The 13,586-nt window shown below is 35.1% G+C and overlaps 1 protein-coding gene across 1 annotated transcript; it reads left to right on the top strand.

The window, feature by feature from the left end:
- The first annotated feature begins 1,216 nt into the window (after positions 1-1,216).
- Positions 1,217-4,094, top strand: LOC139503066 (uncharacterized). Its single transcript, XM_071292739.1, has one exon. The coding sequence runs from the start codon at positions 1,236-1,238 to the stop codon at positions 3,219-3,221; it is 1,986 nt and encodes a 661-aa protein (XP_071148840.1). The 5' UTR covers positions 1,217-1,235; the 3' UTR covers positions 3,222-4,094.
- Positions 4,095-13,586: the final 9,492 nt, after the last annotated feature.

The following is a 13,586-nucleotide window of genomic DNA, read 5'->3' as shown; positions in this document are numbered from 1 at the left end:
TTGCGCAATAGCAAGAAATCATCAATTGCACAGTATTGTGCAATAGCAAGTCTTTTCAATTGCGCAATAGCAAGACATATCTAATTGCACAATATTGTGGAATAGCAAGAAATTTTTTAATTTGAGTTATCTTTTTTTGTCCAGAATAGTAGTTGAATCAACTTAAATCATTGTTTTATACAATATACAATGTATATTCACTTTTACTACCAACTGATAAATTAAAACAATCTTTACCATTCAGTGATAACAAGCACTTTTTTTTACATCTTAATATTTTATGATGTATTTAAATGAGTAGTTATTGTTGCAAAAGAAAATTTCTCAAACATTTTTTTGAGAGGATTTATATTCAACAGCATAGTTAATTGCTCAAAGACAAAACAAAAAATTTAAGTTCATTAGAAAACATTTATTCTGTGTCAGAAAGCTATGATGGGTCAACTATTTAATCACAATCCAAATTTAGAGCTGAATCCAGCTTGAATGTTGTGTCCATACTTGCCCCAACCGTTCAGGGTTCAACCTCTGCGGTCGTATAAAGCTGCGCCCTGCAGAGCATCTGGTATATTACCTATTTAAACATCCCCACTTCAAGTTTGTAGCCTCAAACCCCCCCCTAATATACCACTTTGAGGACTACTTGCAAGATTCATTTTGGGAATATAACTTAAACTAGATTTCATTCAGTTAGACATGCCATTTTAAAGGCCTTTCTTAGCTACTCTTGCTTTGAGCATCTTTTTCACCATTTACATAGCTGTAGCAAGTCAAATAATTTTGTAAAACTATAGTTCTCCTATCCATTATCTTTTACTTCCCATTTTCCTTGTGATTTCAATTTTTTAGAGTCCCCTTTATAAGATTATATCATTTTTGGAAGTTCATAATATCGTGTTCCATTGTCAAATTCCGAAAACTTAATCACAAATATTGATAATCACCGTTTTCTGCCATGATCTTAAAATTGAAAATCAGTGATCAGATTACATGCGCCCCCTTGGTGCAACTGAAGATAATATTACACGCACTTCCGAACACACAGTATATGATATGCGCATTACAATGGCCGGACAAATAGCCCTATAACACTATTCGTCCACTCCGTTTCAGTGTTTACTCTTTGTGTTATTTAATCAGTCCAGTAATACTTAAAGAGGGGCTTTTATTTTATCTATCATTTCAGTACCATATTTTACTGTTTTTTCTTTCAGATTGATTTCAATGTGGTACTAATGATGGATCTTGTGCATCTTGAACCATTCGTCCCAGCCTATGGAGATCGCGTAGCATTAATGCAGTTCTGCAAGAGGTCACAAGGAAAGAAGAATAAATCAACGCTATTTACTAAGGTGAAAAGAAAATTTAAACAAAAGAAAAACACTAGTTCGGAGTCTGATAGTGAAACAGAAAAAAATTCCATGAAGAATGCAAAACATGTCCACCTTCTCGGAAATACCAATGCAGCTAAAAAAAGAAAGAGAGTTGACATTGGATGGCAACATTTTGATAAAACTATAAATCAATATAAGCAGGTAAAGGAAAAAACTGGTGGTGGAGTCAGAAAACTAGAGGTTGACATTGACACAAAAGCTGAAGAGTTAATGCAAACTGGGATTGACCTTTTTTTCATTGATGGTCAGTCCTCTCATGGATCAATATCAGAGTTGGATTTTGTATTGAGAGATTTTAAGCAAAGTAAAGTTAAACTAACCAGTACAGTTAATGAACTGTATGAAACATCACGCATTAAACTATTACGGTTGTATATATTTACAAAAAAGAAAATGCCAGAGCATTTAACACCACTTATAAAACCAAGATCGAACCATGATAGCTTGAGGAATACAAAGGAGGAATTGCCACTACCCTTAAAGCCGGATTTGCCAAAACAAATTGAAAATGTTAACAAGGCAAATGAAGTTATGCCTTTGCAGACTGCCCTGACATTTTCCCAAAATGTAACATTGCCACTGCAGCAATCTATCTCTATTTCTCCTCCTATGCTTCCGGATCTCCACTTTGAAGACCGTGTTATTTCCAGTTGTCACAGCAGTACCCAATCCATTGGTGATTGCAGTTTAATGGATTTCAGTGATCTAATAGTATTTGGGCCTTCAGATACCATAAATAGTGAAATGCTATCAGAGACATTAGAACTAAAAAGTTTAAATGCTGACCCACCAAGAAGTCCTAGTCCACCTATTCTAGATCTAGATTCCGAATCTGTACACCTTCGTATTCACAGAGTTAATGTCCTAAACGAACTGATTTCTCATTTCAAAAGTGCAAACATTTTAAACTTGAAGTTTAAATTTGAATTTGTGAATGAATGTGGTTCAGATGTATCTGGAGTTTCCAGGGATGTTTACTCTTCATTCTGGAACATTTTTTTATTAAAATCTGCAGAAGGAGAGGAAGCTCGAGTTCCATGTCTTGCATCAAAGTGGCAAAACGAGGAATGGAAAGCCATAGGTAGAATACTGTTAAAGGGATATACCGATTGTGGTTACTTTCCACTGCAGTTAGCACCAGCTTACGCTATAGCCTTAATTTTCGGTGAAATGTCTGTTACACCAGAAATTCTTCTATCATCTTTTATGTCTTACCTGAGTTGCTCAGATAGGGAAACAGTTACAGCTGCAATTAATGATGCATTGCCAGAAGAGAATCTAGACGATCTAACTGATATTTTAGACCAGTTTGGTCATAATAACATTCCACCACAGGATCAAATGAAGTATACCTTCAATCTGATTGCACACAAAGAACTTATTCAAAAACCTAAATATGCACTATCTGGTATGGCAGAAGCAGTCAGGGAGACATTTAAAATGCTCCTCCCAAATACAGAAGCCATTTTGACAATGTATGAAGCTCGATATCCTACAACTAAAAGGGTCCTTCAACTTTTACAGGCTGAACCAGAGACTAACTGTGAAAGGCAATGTTTCCGGTATTTTCAGCAGTATGTTAAATCATTACATGATTCTCCAAACTTGAAGAAATTACTTCAGTTTTTGACTGGATCTAATGTAATTTGTGTTGAAAGAATAACAGTCATCTTCACGAATTCAGAAGGTATCTTGAGATGCCCTGTTGCTCATACATGTGGACCAACCCTTGAATTACCAATGACTTACACGTCTTATCCTGATTTGAGGGGAGAATTTGAGAGCATACTTAGTACTGATATGTGTATGCAAATGTTGCTGGCTTAAAATTTTACACGGATTGCAAAAAAATGACAGCTTATAATATTGTGTGTTACCAATGGTTTCATTTAACAGTTTTTTCTGAGGTTAATTTAAGCTTGACAATTGTGAATATGTAGCAAATGCCGAAGCCATCTGACATGCTTTAATATGATAGCATATTGAACCAATTTGAAGATATGATTTAATTAATCATTATTATAGGGATTTTTTTTATGCATTTATATGTCCCGGCAAGCTTTATGTTGCCATCACCATAAAAATTATGTACAAGTAAATTTTGTGAAAAAAAGTTGGCATTTGTTTGTATGTCTGTCACGCTCAATTCTTGTTCATATGTTAGCTGAATTAATACTTGATTATTTGATATGTACCAGTAACTTGTAAGTTCTATATAATTGCCAAATGACTATAGGTCTAATATAATGGAAATTTCATGATTCACGGTTTAACAGTTTTTTGAAGTATAACTACATTGTATTATATTAAAGTACTTGTGTACATGATTATAACTTTTACAACATATTCCAAAGCAAACGTAACTGCTGAAAGTATAGATTTGGTATACAGTGTCATATTTTTTTTAAACATATTACCAGAGTCCTTGAATACATGAACAATGTGCAACGTGGGTGAAAATAATTCCTTTATACTCAGTTTATATCAAGTCTAGGACAGACTGGAATTAAGTATTCATTGTTAAACGAAGATAGAAATGTTTTAGATTTTTTTTATATTATCTCTGTTGTATTAGATAGAATAATTGTTGATTATCAAGAAATCATTATGCCTTTGTTTGTGTATGTTGAATTTTTTTTTTTTACATATGACATACATTGCACATGTTATAGGTCATTGTTTTTATGCATTGTTTAAATAAAGAGGGTAATTTCTGTTAAAAGTTTATAATTAGTTATAATTTTATAATCCTCTCACTATTGAAGTTACCAATGGATATTGTAACACCACCGTCTGTACGAATTTAACATCCTTGTGGACACTCTATAATCAATATCCTTCAAATGAATTGTGTTGAGGCATAGAACATCTCAAATCCTATTTATTTTCAAGGTCATGATAGATCAAGGTCACAGTGGGACTTGCACAAACATTTACCATTTGTAATAAAGGCCAGAGGCTCCTGAATTGGGACAGGCGCAAAAATGCGGCGGGGTTGAACATGTTTATGAGATCTCAACCCTCCCCCTATACCTCTAGCCAATGTAGAAAAGTAAATGCATAACAATATGCACATTAAAATTCAGTTCAAGAAAAATCTGAGTCTGATGTCAGAAGATATAAGCAAAGAAAATAAACAAAATGACAATAATTCATAAATAACAACAGACTACTAGCAGTTATCTGAAATGCCAGTCCAGACTTTAATTAAACTGATTGAAAGATTATGATTATTTCTTTTAATTTGATTTGGAAGTGGGGGGCCAGGAGCACTGCTCTTGTTCAGAAAATGACTTCGCATTTTTCACACTTAAACGAGCGTCAATGAACACGTTCATTTGATTGGTATAATAAAAAAAGACCCCATGTTGATACTATTATTCGCGTATTCAATTTGTATTGATATTTCTTGAAAAAAATCTCATCCCTGAAGATTCCTTTAAATTTAATAGAATAAAGAATGGAAACGGGTAATATGTCAAAGAGACACTTCCATTACAATAATAGAAGCTTTTCTTAAGTTATAGCGACTTAATATAGACTTAAAATCCTAACTATGTTCTAGAACCTAAGTTATCTGTGCGCTATAGTTCGTTAGCCAGACGCAATTGCATGTGTTCATTAGGAAAAGCTTCTTTATTTTTCCAACCTGTGCCAACGTTTTGGATAAACTTTTCAAACGTCGGCACACCATGCACACGTTCTGCAAAATGTAGCGTGGCAGGACAATTACCAACTGGTCTTGAATGGCACAAAATTCCTTAGCATCCATGGTTATTTCAACTGAGGACCATTTTAGATTCGTGTGGTACTAAGGTCAGAGGTCATATGGGTCAAGGTGATACCAAATTACCATAGTAACTAACCCTATGTAGCTCAAAAGTACCTAGCAACCACAGTTTTTTTTTCAATAGGGTACATAAAAAGCTACATTATGATATGAAGGTCAAGGTCAAAGTAACCATTTCAAGAGATCTAATACCAGATCATGAGAGACGGGAATATTGCAGAAGTCATTGATTCAGGTTTTCTAAGTTTCCGGGAGCCTCTAGTAAAAAAAATAATCATGTAAGTCTACAGTTGAGACAAAGCGTGATTTGGAATCGTAGAAGCCGGCCTATATTTAATTTAATTGTTAAAAAATCACAAGAAACTTTTCTGATTCAAAGCAAACAAAAATTTAAATCACTTTTTTCAAAGTGGTTGTCTTTCCATGGCTCAACTCAATTTTTCCGTTGATGTTGCTTACATTTGGTTGAGGTCTGCGTCATATATAGTTTTTTGGTGCACAGCAATGCTAACTAGTATTAAAGAAAACATTTTTAGTTAGTCAGAAAATGAAAGTGTAGACAAATTATGTGTAACGAGTGCTAGTGGTGTCAATAGACAACATGACCAGGACAGCCAGAAGTAATTAAGGGATATCTGTTCAGACCCATTGAAATCATTTTCAAAACAGAAAATAAAACGGTTGAAAATGAAGCAAATGAAATAGAACCATGTCATGTGCATAACAGTGTAGACCAGTCGGAAACCACGTTGAAATAGAACAAAAGAATGGAAGCTCTTTGTTAGAGAAAGCGAAAAATGCTTACTGTAATGTTTACTATCATTATGATAGTGACAAAAAATTTAAAAGTTAATAGAAACAAAATTACAATTTTCTTCTCAATTACGAAGTGTTTTATTTTAAAAACACCATATGCATCAGTTTTCAACTTATCCAGTACATAGTTAAGTAGAACAATTAGATATCAAGTCGACGACATGGGTATCTTTCAAGTTGGATGTAGAAAATGCATAACCTCCGATTTTTATACGCCCGTCAAAATTTTGACGGGACGTATTATGGTATACAAATGTCCGGTGTCCGTCTGTCTGTCTGTCGGTCCATCCGTCTGTCTGTCCGTCGTAAACATGTCGCACCGTAACTTGAGAACGCCTTATCCAAATTTCATGAAACTTAACATAGTTATTACTTATGATGGTCAAATGATCTGTATACTTTTTGGTGAAAATAAGTTTAACATTTTTTGAGTTACGGCACTTTGTAACTAAAACAGGGGTGTGTTTTTTTTTCACATGTCGCACCGTATCTCAAAAACGATTGCTGATTACACAGGTGCTTGAGGACAGGATCCTGTATGAGCCCCATATAGTCCCTCCCCCCCTTTTTTTTAAATCATAAATCTCAGATTTTTCTATCTATATCACTTATTTGTACTTATTTGTACCATATATACTAATATACCATATTTATACTCTTAATATGCATGTTTACTATCAACGTGAATCTCGACTATAGAGCGAAGCGAAAGGTTGCCAACTTCGTTTCAAGAAATTGGGGCAATGGTCAGGAAAAATTGTTTTAAAATCTAATAAAATGTCTCTTACCGGTCTAATCAACGAGTACTTGCTGTTCCCACATAATTATCCTTATCGAATATCAATATCCAGACATAATATATTACTGTTTAAACACTTTTAATTATTTTTTTCGCTGGTGGTGTTGCTGTTTTTTGGTCCATTCAACTTCGATCAACGGAAGTTACAAAACAACGACATCTGTGTGGTCTTCAGCTCAAGAAGGATAACTCCACATGAAAACGCGGGAAATTAGATGAGTTCCGGGGTATATGCTGGATAAGAAAACATAAGAGAATTTCGAATGTAAACATTTCGAAAATCTGACTTTTTCTACCCCGGAACTCATCTACAAGGACCATATCGGCATATAATTTCGTTGTACAAGACTCTTGCAGTTTCTACGGCTCCTCCTGTTTTAAGTGGAAAGGCTTCACACCATTTGGAGAACGGACATACTACTAGTAAGATTTTGTTGAATCCACCTGCTGACTGTGGTAAATTGCAAAGAATGTCCATGTGTATTCTTTCAAATACTCCAGTTGCCGGAAGCGGCTGTAAGGGTGCTCTCTTAGAGTGCGGATTAGTCTTGCCTTGTTGACATTCAATACAGGTTTTCACATAATCTTCAATGTCTGAGTACATTCTCTTCCAGTAATACTTCATTCGAATGTTGTTGTAAGTTCTGTCAATACCGGGGTGCGCTGCAATAATTGCATCATGGTACGATAAAAGTACGTCGTTACGCAATGACTTCGGTACAACTAATTGTTTGATGACCCTATCTGATAAGTGTCCTTTCCCTCTTGGATAGTAATGGTGAAACAGTATACCAGAAGAAACAACGTAGTGGTTTGACTCTCGGACTATAACGTCAGCTTTCTTTTTGTCTTGGGGTAACGTGTTTTGTTCAATGTATTGTAGCATTTGTCCTGCTTCTTCGTCTTCTTTTTGAGCTGCTTGGATTCTACCCTGGGTAAGGTTTGTGGTTTCGATAATCATGAGTAATGGATCTGCATTACGATATTGATTATCTGCTTCAGTGACTGCCTTAATTGCTGATACTGATTCATGTTTTGATTCGTCTGAGTGTTCTGACTGGACTGGCTGGATGACTGAACGTTGTTGATTGGTTTCTTTTCTGGATTGATCGGTTGCTGTAAATGTAACCTCGATTTCGTCTATACTGAGTCGACGCTGACGCTGGTTTTCTGGGTGCTGAATTCTGGAGAGGAAATCTGCGCATACGTTATCCTTTCCGGGTTGGTAGTGAACCTCAAAATTGTACGTCTGAAGATACATGGACCATCTAGCTAAACGTCCGGTGCTCTCTTTAATACGATGAAGGTATTGCAAAGCTATATGATCTGTATACACGTGAAACTTGTTATTGGCCAAATAAACATGGAACTGTTTGATAGCTACAACTAGTGCGAGGCATTCTCTGTCTTTGACGTCCCATCTTTGTTCTGGTTTTCGTAGCATACGTCCGCCATACGCAATAACTCGGAGTTTCTTGTCTTTGTCATGTTGACCTAGAACATATCCTATTGCAGTACCACTTGCGTCCGTATGTAAAATAAACTCTTTATTGAAGTCCGGAAATACTAGAATAGGAGCTGAAGTGAGTTTTGTCTTGAGCGTTTCGAGCGATCGTTGACATTCGTCTGTCCAATGAAATTGTTGATCTTTATGTAGCAGTTGATTGAGCGGAGAAGTAATTTTGGAGTAGTTGTGAATGAACTTCCTGTAATAATTACATAGTCCAAGGAACATACGTACTTCTTTGACATTTTTCGGCGCTGCAAAGGAATGTACAGATGCTGTTTTCTCTGGATCTACTGCTATGCCTTCTTTGGTTATAATGTGGCTTTGGTTATAATGTGGCCTAAATATTGGACTTCTTTGCAAGCGAACTGACACTTTGACGGCTTCAACTTGAGGTTGGTTTCGATTAGTTTGTCAAATAGGGCTGCTAAATGACAAAGGTGTTCGTCAAAGTTCTTGCTGTAAATAAGAATGTCGTCTACATAAACTAATGCGCTTTTCCAGTTGAGATCCCGGATTACTTCATTCATTATCATGTTGAAGGTTGCAGGTGAATTTGCTAGGCCATATGGAAGTCGGTTGAACTCGTACTGACCTCGATGTGTCATAAAAGCAGTCTTTTCTTTGGATTGTTCGTCAAGTTCCAGCTGCCAGAAGCCCTGTCTCATATCACAGACGCTATATGTCTGCGCATGCTTTTCTCCAAGTGTATCTAGGACATCTGAAAGATTCGGGAGCGATTGTGTATAGATTTTCGTCAGACGATTCAGTTTGCGATAGTCCACACATACTCTCTTCTCGCCATTGGGTTTTGCTACAAGTAAGATGGGGCTGCTCCATGGTGACATGCTTTTCCGAATGATACCTTGTTCCTCCATTTCGTCCAAATGTGTATTTATTTCTTCCTTTGTTTTTGGGGTAGTCCGGTACGGAAATTGTCTGACTGGATTTGCGTCGCCTGTATCAATGATGTGTTTGCCTATTTTGGTACAGCCTAATTCGGTTATGTCTTTAGCAAAAGCTTGCCTATATTGCCCTAACAGAGTCAATAACTGATATTTTTGTGTTTCGGTTAAATCGGATTTTGAAAGATCAATATCCATCTCGGTAGCAATTTTGATATAATTATTATTTGAATTTGAAGCTTCGCCAGTTCTGATACTATCTATAAACTCAAAATTTTCTTTTAATTCTCCAAAAATTTTATCATCTTGAATTTTAATAAAATTTCCAACTATAGTATATTTTTTTTCAATGTAATAACAGCATTTGTAGGATTTAAGATTTCAAAAACAGAAGTGTTGTTATGTGTTTGTATTAAGCACCGTGCTCCCATAATATTGTGTTTGCCAGCAAGTGAAAAATTTGGTTCAATCACTCCTGGTGTGTTTTTGCTAAAAGTTTCTATTTTTACAGGAAAAATAACTCTTTGTCTTGGTTGAAATGTAACATCAGATAGCACACGAACAAAATTGTGGGTGTGATCCCGATCTTGGCCCTGACTTAAAGAAACTTCTGTCATTCCGTTTTGTAATGATAAAACTTGTTTGGGGAAACTTATCTCAGCTTTTTGATCATGCATGAAGTCTCGGCCTAAAATAAGTGGCATATTGACATCATCCAAAATATAAAAATCGTGAAATAAAGTGAGTTTTCCTATTTCAACGGGCAGTGTAACTTTGCCTAGCACTCTGATAAAATTGTCATTTACACCACGTACACCTAACACATCTGACTTATCTACAGGGTAAAGTGTATCTACTTGCAATGACTGATATGTTTTTGTATTTATGACAGATACGGCTGCACCGGTATCGACAAGAGTATGTATAACTGAAGAACCTATTCTAACATTTATTTTACAATCGGCTCTTGAACAGCCTGAATTTGCGAACAGATTAACAATATTCGGATTAGGCGAGCTATTTCTTGAATTCATAAACCTGTGTTTGGTTGAATTATGGGACGGGTTGGACTTAGCACTTCTTGGATAAAAATTGAATTTGTTTCTCTGAAGCCTTTTATTTGGGGGGCGTTTCTGTTGTCTATAAACATGATTAAGTACATTGACAGGGGGGACGTAAAATTGTGCATTCTCAAAATGTTCGTAACTATTACAGTATGTATCACACTTACCATCACTTCTGGGTTGGATCTGTGGTGTAGGATTGTCCTCTAGCACTGGTGACTGGTTCTGGTTTCGATGCTAGCTGCATGGTGATGTCTGCTAGCAAAGCAGCATCTATGGCCTCACTTACGGAAAAGTTTTGTTTAAGACCGGTTGCGGTGACAAACGGAACAACAAACTCTGGTCTAAGTCCACGAAGAATAAATTGTTCCATCATTAATGTTTGACCAGCTAGAAAACAGAGTCTCTCGATTCTGGATATAAACTGCGAAACAGTTTCGTATTGTTTTTGTTTTAAATCGGCTGCATCTTTCCACAATCCCACTTTTTCTATACTCTTTCTCCCAAAGCGCTCCGTGAATTTTCTGAACAATGTCTGCTTGTTGTTTCTGTCTTCATTGTCTAATAACATGTACCATACTAAAACGTAATCGTCAATAAAGCATGTAAACGCTCTTGTGGCTTGCACGTCATCCCACTTTGAAAATTCGCACATAAGTTCGTAACGCTGTATCCACATATCTGCATTTTCTGTTTCGAACGCGTTAAATTTTTCCAACTTTGGTAACTCCATTTCTTCATATAAACTGGGACTAGTTCATAAGTAAAACACTCGCTTGGCTGCTTAAGGTTACGGTAATCGAGGAATCCTCCCCAATTATAACCCCGCGAAATTCCGGCATACGTCCGTGAACTTCGGCACGGGTTACATTAAAGTCTGTAGGTCTATAATTGACACTATGGCTGCTTTAAACGCAAGACCGTATAAAAATATATACAATTTATTCACACAAGTTTACAGTTCGAAAGCTAGGGGAAGACTGCCCCAGCAACAGTTTACAAAACATAAATTAATTCAAAGATAAGGGTATTAAAACATGAAAAGGTTCTTATAAAATATAAATATACTTGTCCAATGTTATGTAATAATAATAGGATTATTGTCCTCCGGCTAAACTTTATAAAATAGCGATAATTGCTTTTGTAGTTCAAGTGTTAGATACATGTATTATCTCTCACACTCTTGACAGCCATCAGATTAAGTTGTAAAATAGTAAATCTATAATCTCTTTGGATATTTGAAATAAGAAACATTATATTTAAGAATGAAACAAGAAATATTCAGCTAAAACTAAAAGGAGAAATATTCAATTTAAAACTAAAACGAGAGTTCATAGAAATATCAAATCTTAAACGATAGAAATATCAAATCTTAAACGAGAGTTCATATCAATATTCAATCTAAAATGGGAGTTCATAAAAAGCACTTTTCGAATTATGGTAAAAGTTCCCAACGTCACTTTTCTTCCGGTTATATTTACGCTGTTATTTCGACACGTTCGGTCTTTAAATGTTTTTTTTTCTTTTGGGCTGTTGTCTCATTGATTTGTATTTCATATATCTTTTTGCTCATGTTGAGTCAATACATATACTATTTGGTACCTGTATTTTCGATGACAGCTATTGCTGCTTCATTGAAGTATTCTTCATATCTCCTGATTTTCCTGTTTATTCAAAACACAGACTGTGTATTACCTATATTTCCCATAGCAGCTATTGCTGTCTCATTGAAGTATTTTTTATGTTACCTTATGTTCATGTTAGGTCAATACACAGATTATTTAGAACCTATATTCCCGTAGCAGCTATTATATCAAGAGAATATTTTTATTTCACGTGCTTTTCATTTGTAAATCCATGTTCTAGCTGATAGTTAACACAAAACAATATGGCTGCTAAGGGACTAAGGGACATCCGACTGAAGATCGTATATCAATTAAATGCTAATGTTTCTGAAATTATGTAAACGTTAATCGATCGATTATTGTGCTAGACCGATAATAATGGCTAGTGTTCACACACACGGAAACGTATTGAAAGGACAATATTAAGTCATAAGTATATAATAGACTATACTGACATAATAATGATATTTTAAGTAGAAAGCGACTGAATAGACGAGTTATATAGGAAAGAAATCACTTATACCCTTACGTTAAACATAAAAATATATATACGAACTTGTCCAAAATTAACTAGAACAAATGCGTAACACAATATTATCTCCGACTAAAAATTCGAACTAAGCTCCTTGTTACAATGTAATAGGCTTGAGTGCTTTGATTTCTTCATGTTCATCTTTGATATAAAAAAAAATGATGATATTGCCAATGTTACTCGTTAGTTTAACTATGCATCGTTTGGCGTAAGATATCTATACTGCATTTGAGTTTATGCTTCATTATGTTTTGTCTTGTAATTATAATTTGTCTTGCGTCGGCACGAATCTGGTGAACTGTAAGTTTTTTGGCAAAACAGTCATAATATAATGTTTCATTGGTTTTTTTTAAGTTTACACTACACTAGCTGATGTTTTGAAAAAAAACTTCAGTAATTGCACATACTTTCCAAAAAAAAAATTAAAACAGAACTCTCTTTTCCGTTCGACTGAATATTTGAGCAAAGAAATTGGTTGTTTCCTTTATACTTGTTTTTAGCACAGGAAAACTCAGCATTCCTTTGTAGCCAATTCAGGATTAATTATTTAGTTTGTTACAACCAAGCTGAGCATGTTGTGGTTTATGGGAATTTGTGTGTTTCGAATGACTTGATCAAAATATTAAAATAAGTTGAATAAGTTAAACAAATACGACAAATGATTGCAGATTTTGTCTTTTTGATATTTTGTATTGATAAGTTAGCTTTCTTATGGTTAAAAAATACTAAAGTTTTAAGTTTTAAAAATGATTTGAAGCTCATGTGATATGTCTGGAGGATTTAGGATTGATGAATGGGTTTTATTGGAAGACAGTTTGATAACGTCCAAAAAAGAAGAAAATACCAAGGTATATATTGGGTAAAGGTTATATGTCAACTACGTACACAACAAGGGAAGCCCGATACATGATCATCCTATACAAAACGTTATCGTATGTTTACACCTTGGTCTTTTCAGTGTATTGTGGTGCATACATGTTGCTTGCATTTCGGACCAAAGATGTTGCCTAAGTATAAAGATAACCTTTTTTTTATTTACACACAGGTAACTGTACGAGTTCAACCCTTTCGGAAAGATTTTCATCCAAAATTGCTGCTGTCGGCGTAGAGTAATAGTTTGCACTGGGATTGAATAACATTATTTTAAGAAAAAT

Source organism: Mytilus edulis, chromosome 14, assembly GCF_963676685.1.
Source record: "Mytilus edulis chromosome 14, xbMytEdul2.2, whole genome shotgun sequence".
Lineage (NCBI taxonomy): Eukaryota > Metazoa > Mollusca > Bivalvia > Mytilida > Mytilidae > Mytilus > Mytilus edulis.
Note: the sequence above shows the minus strand (reverse complement) of the source record. Positions and strands in the feature narration are given on the sequence as shown.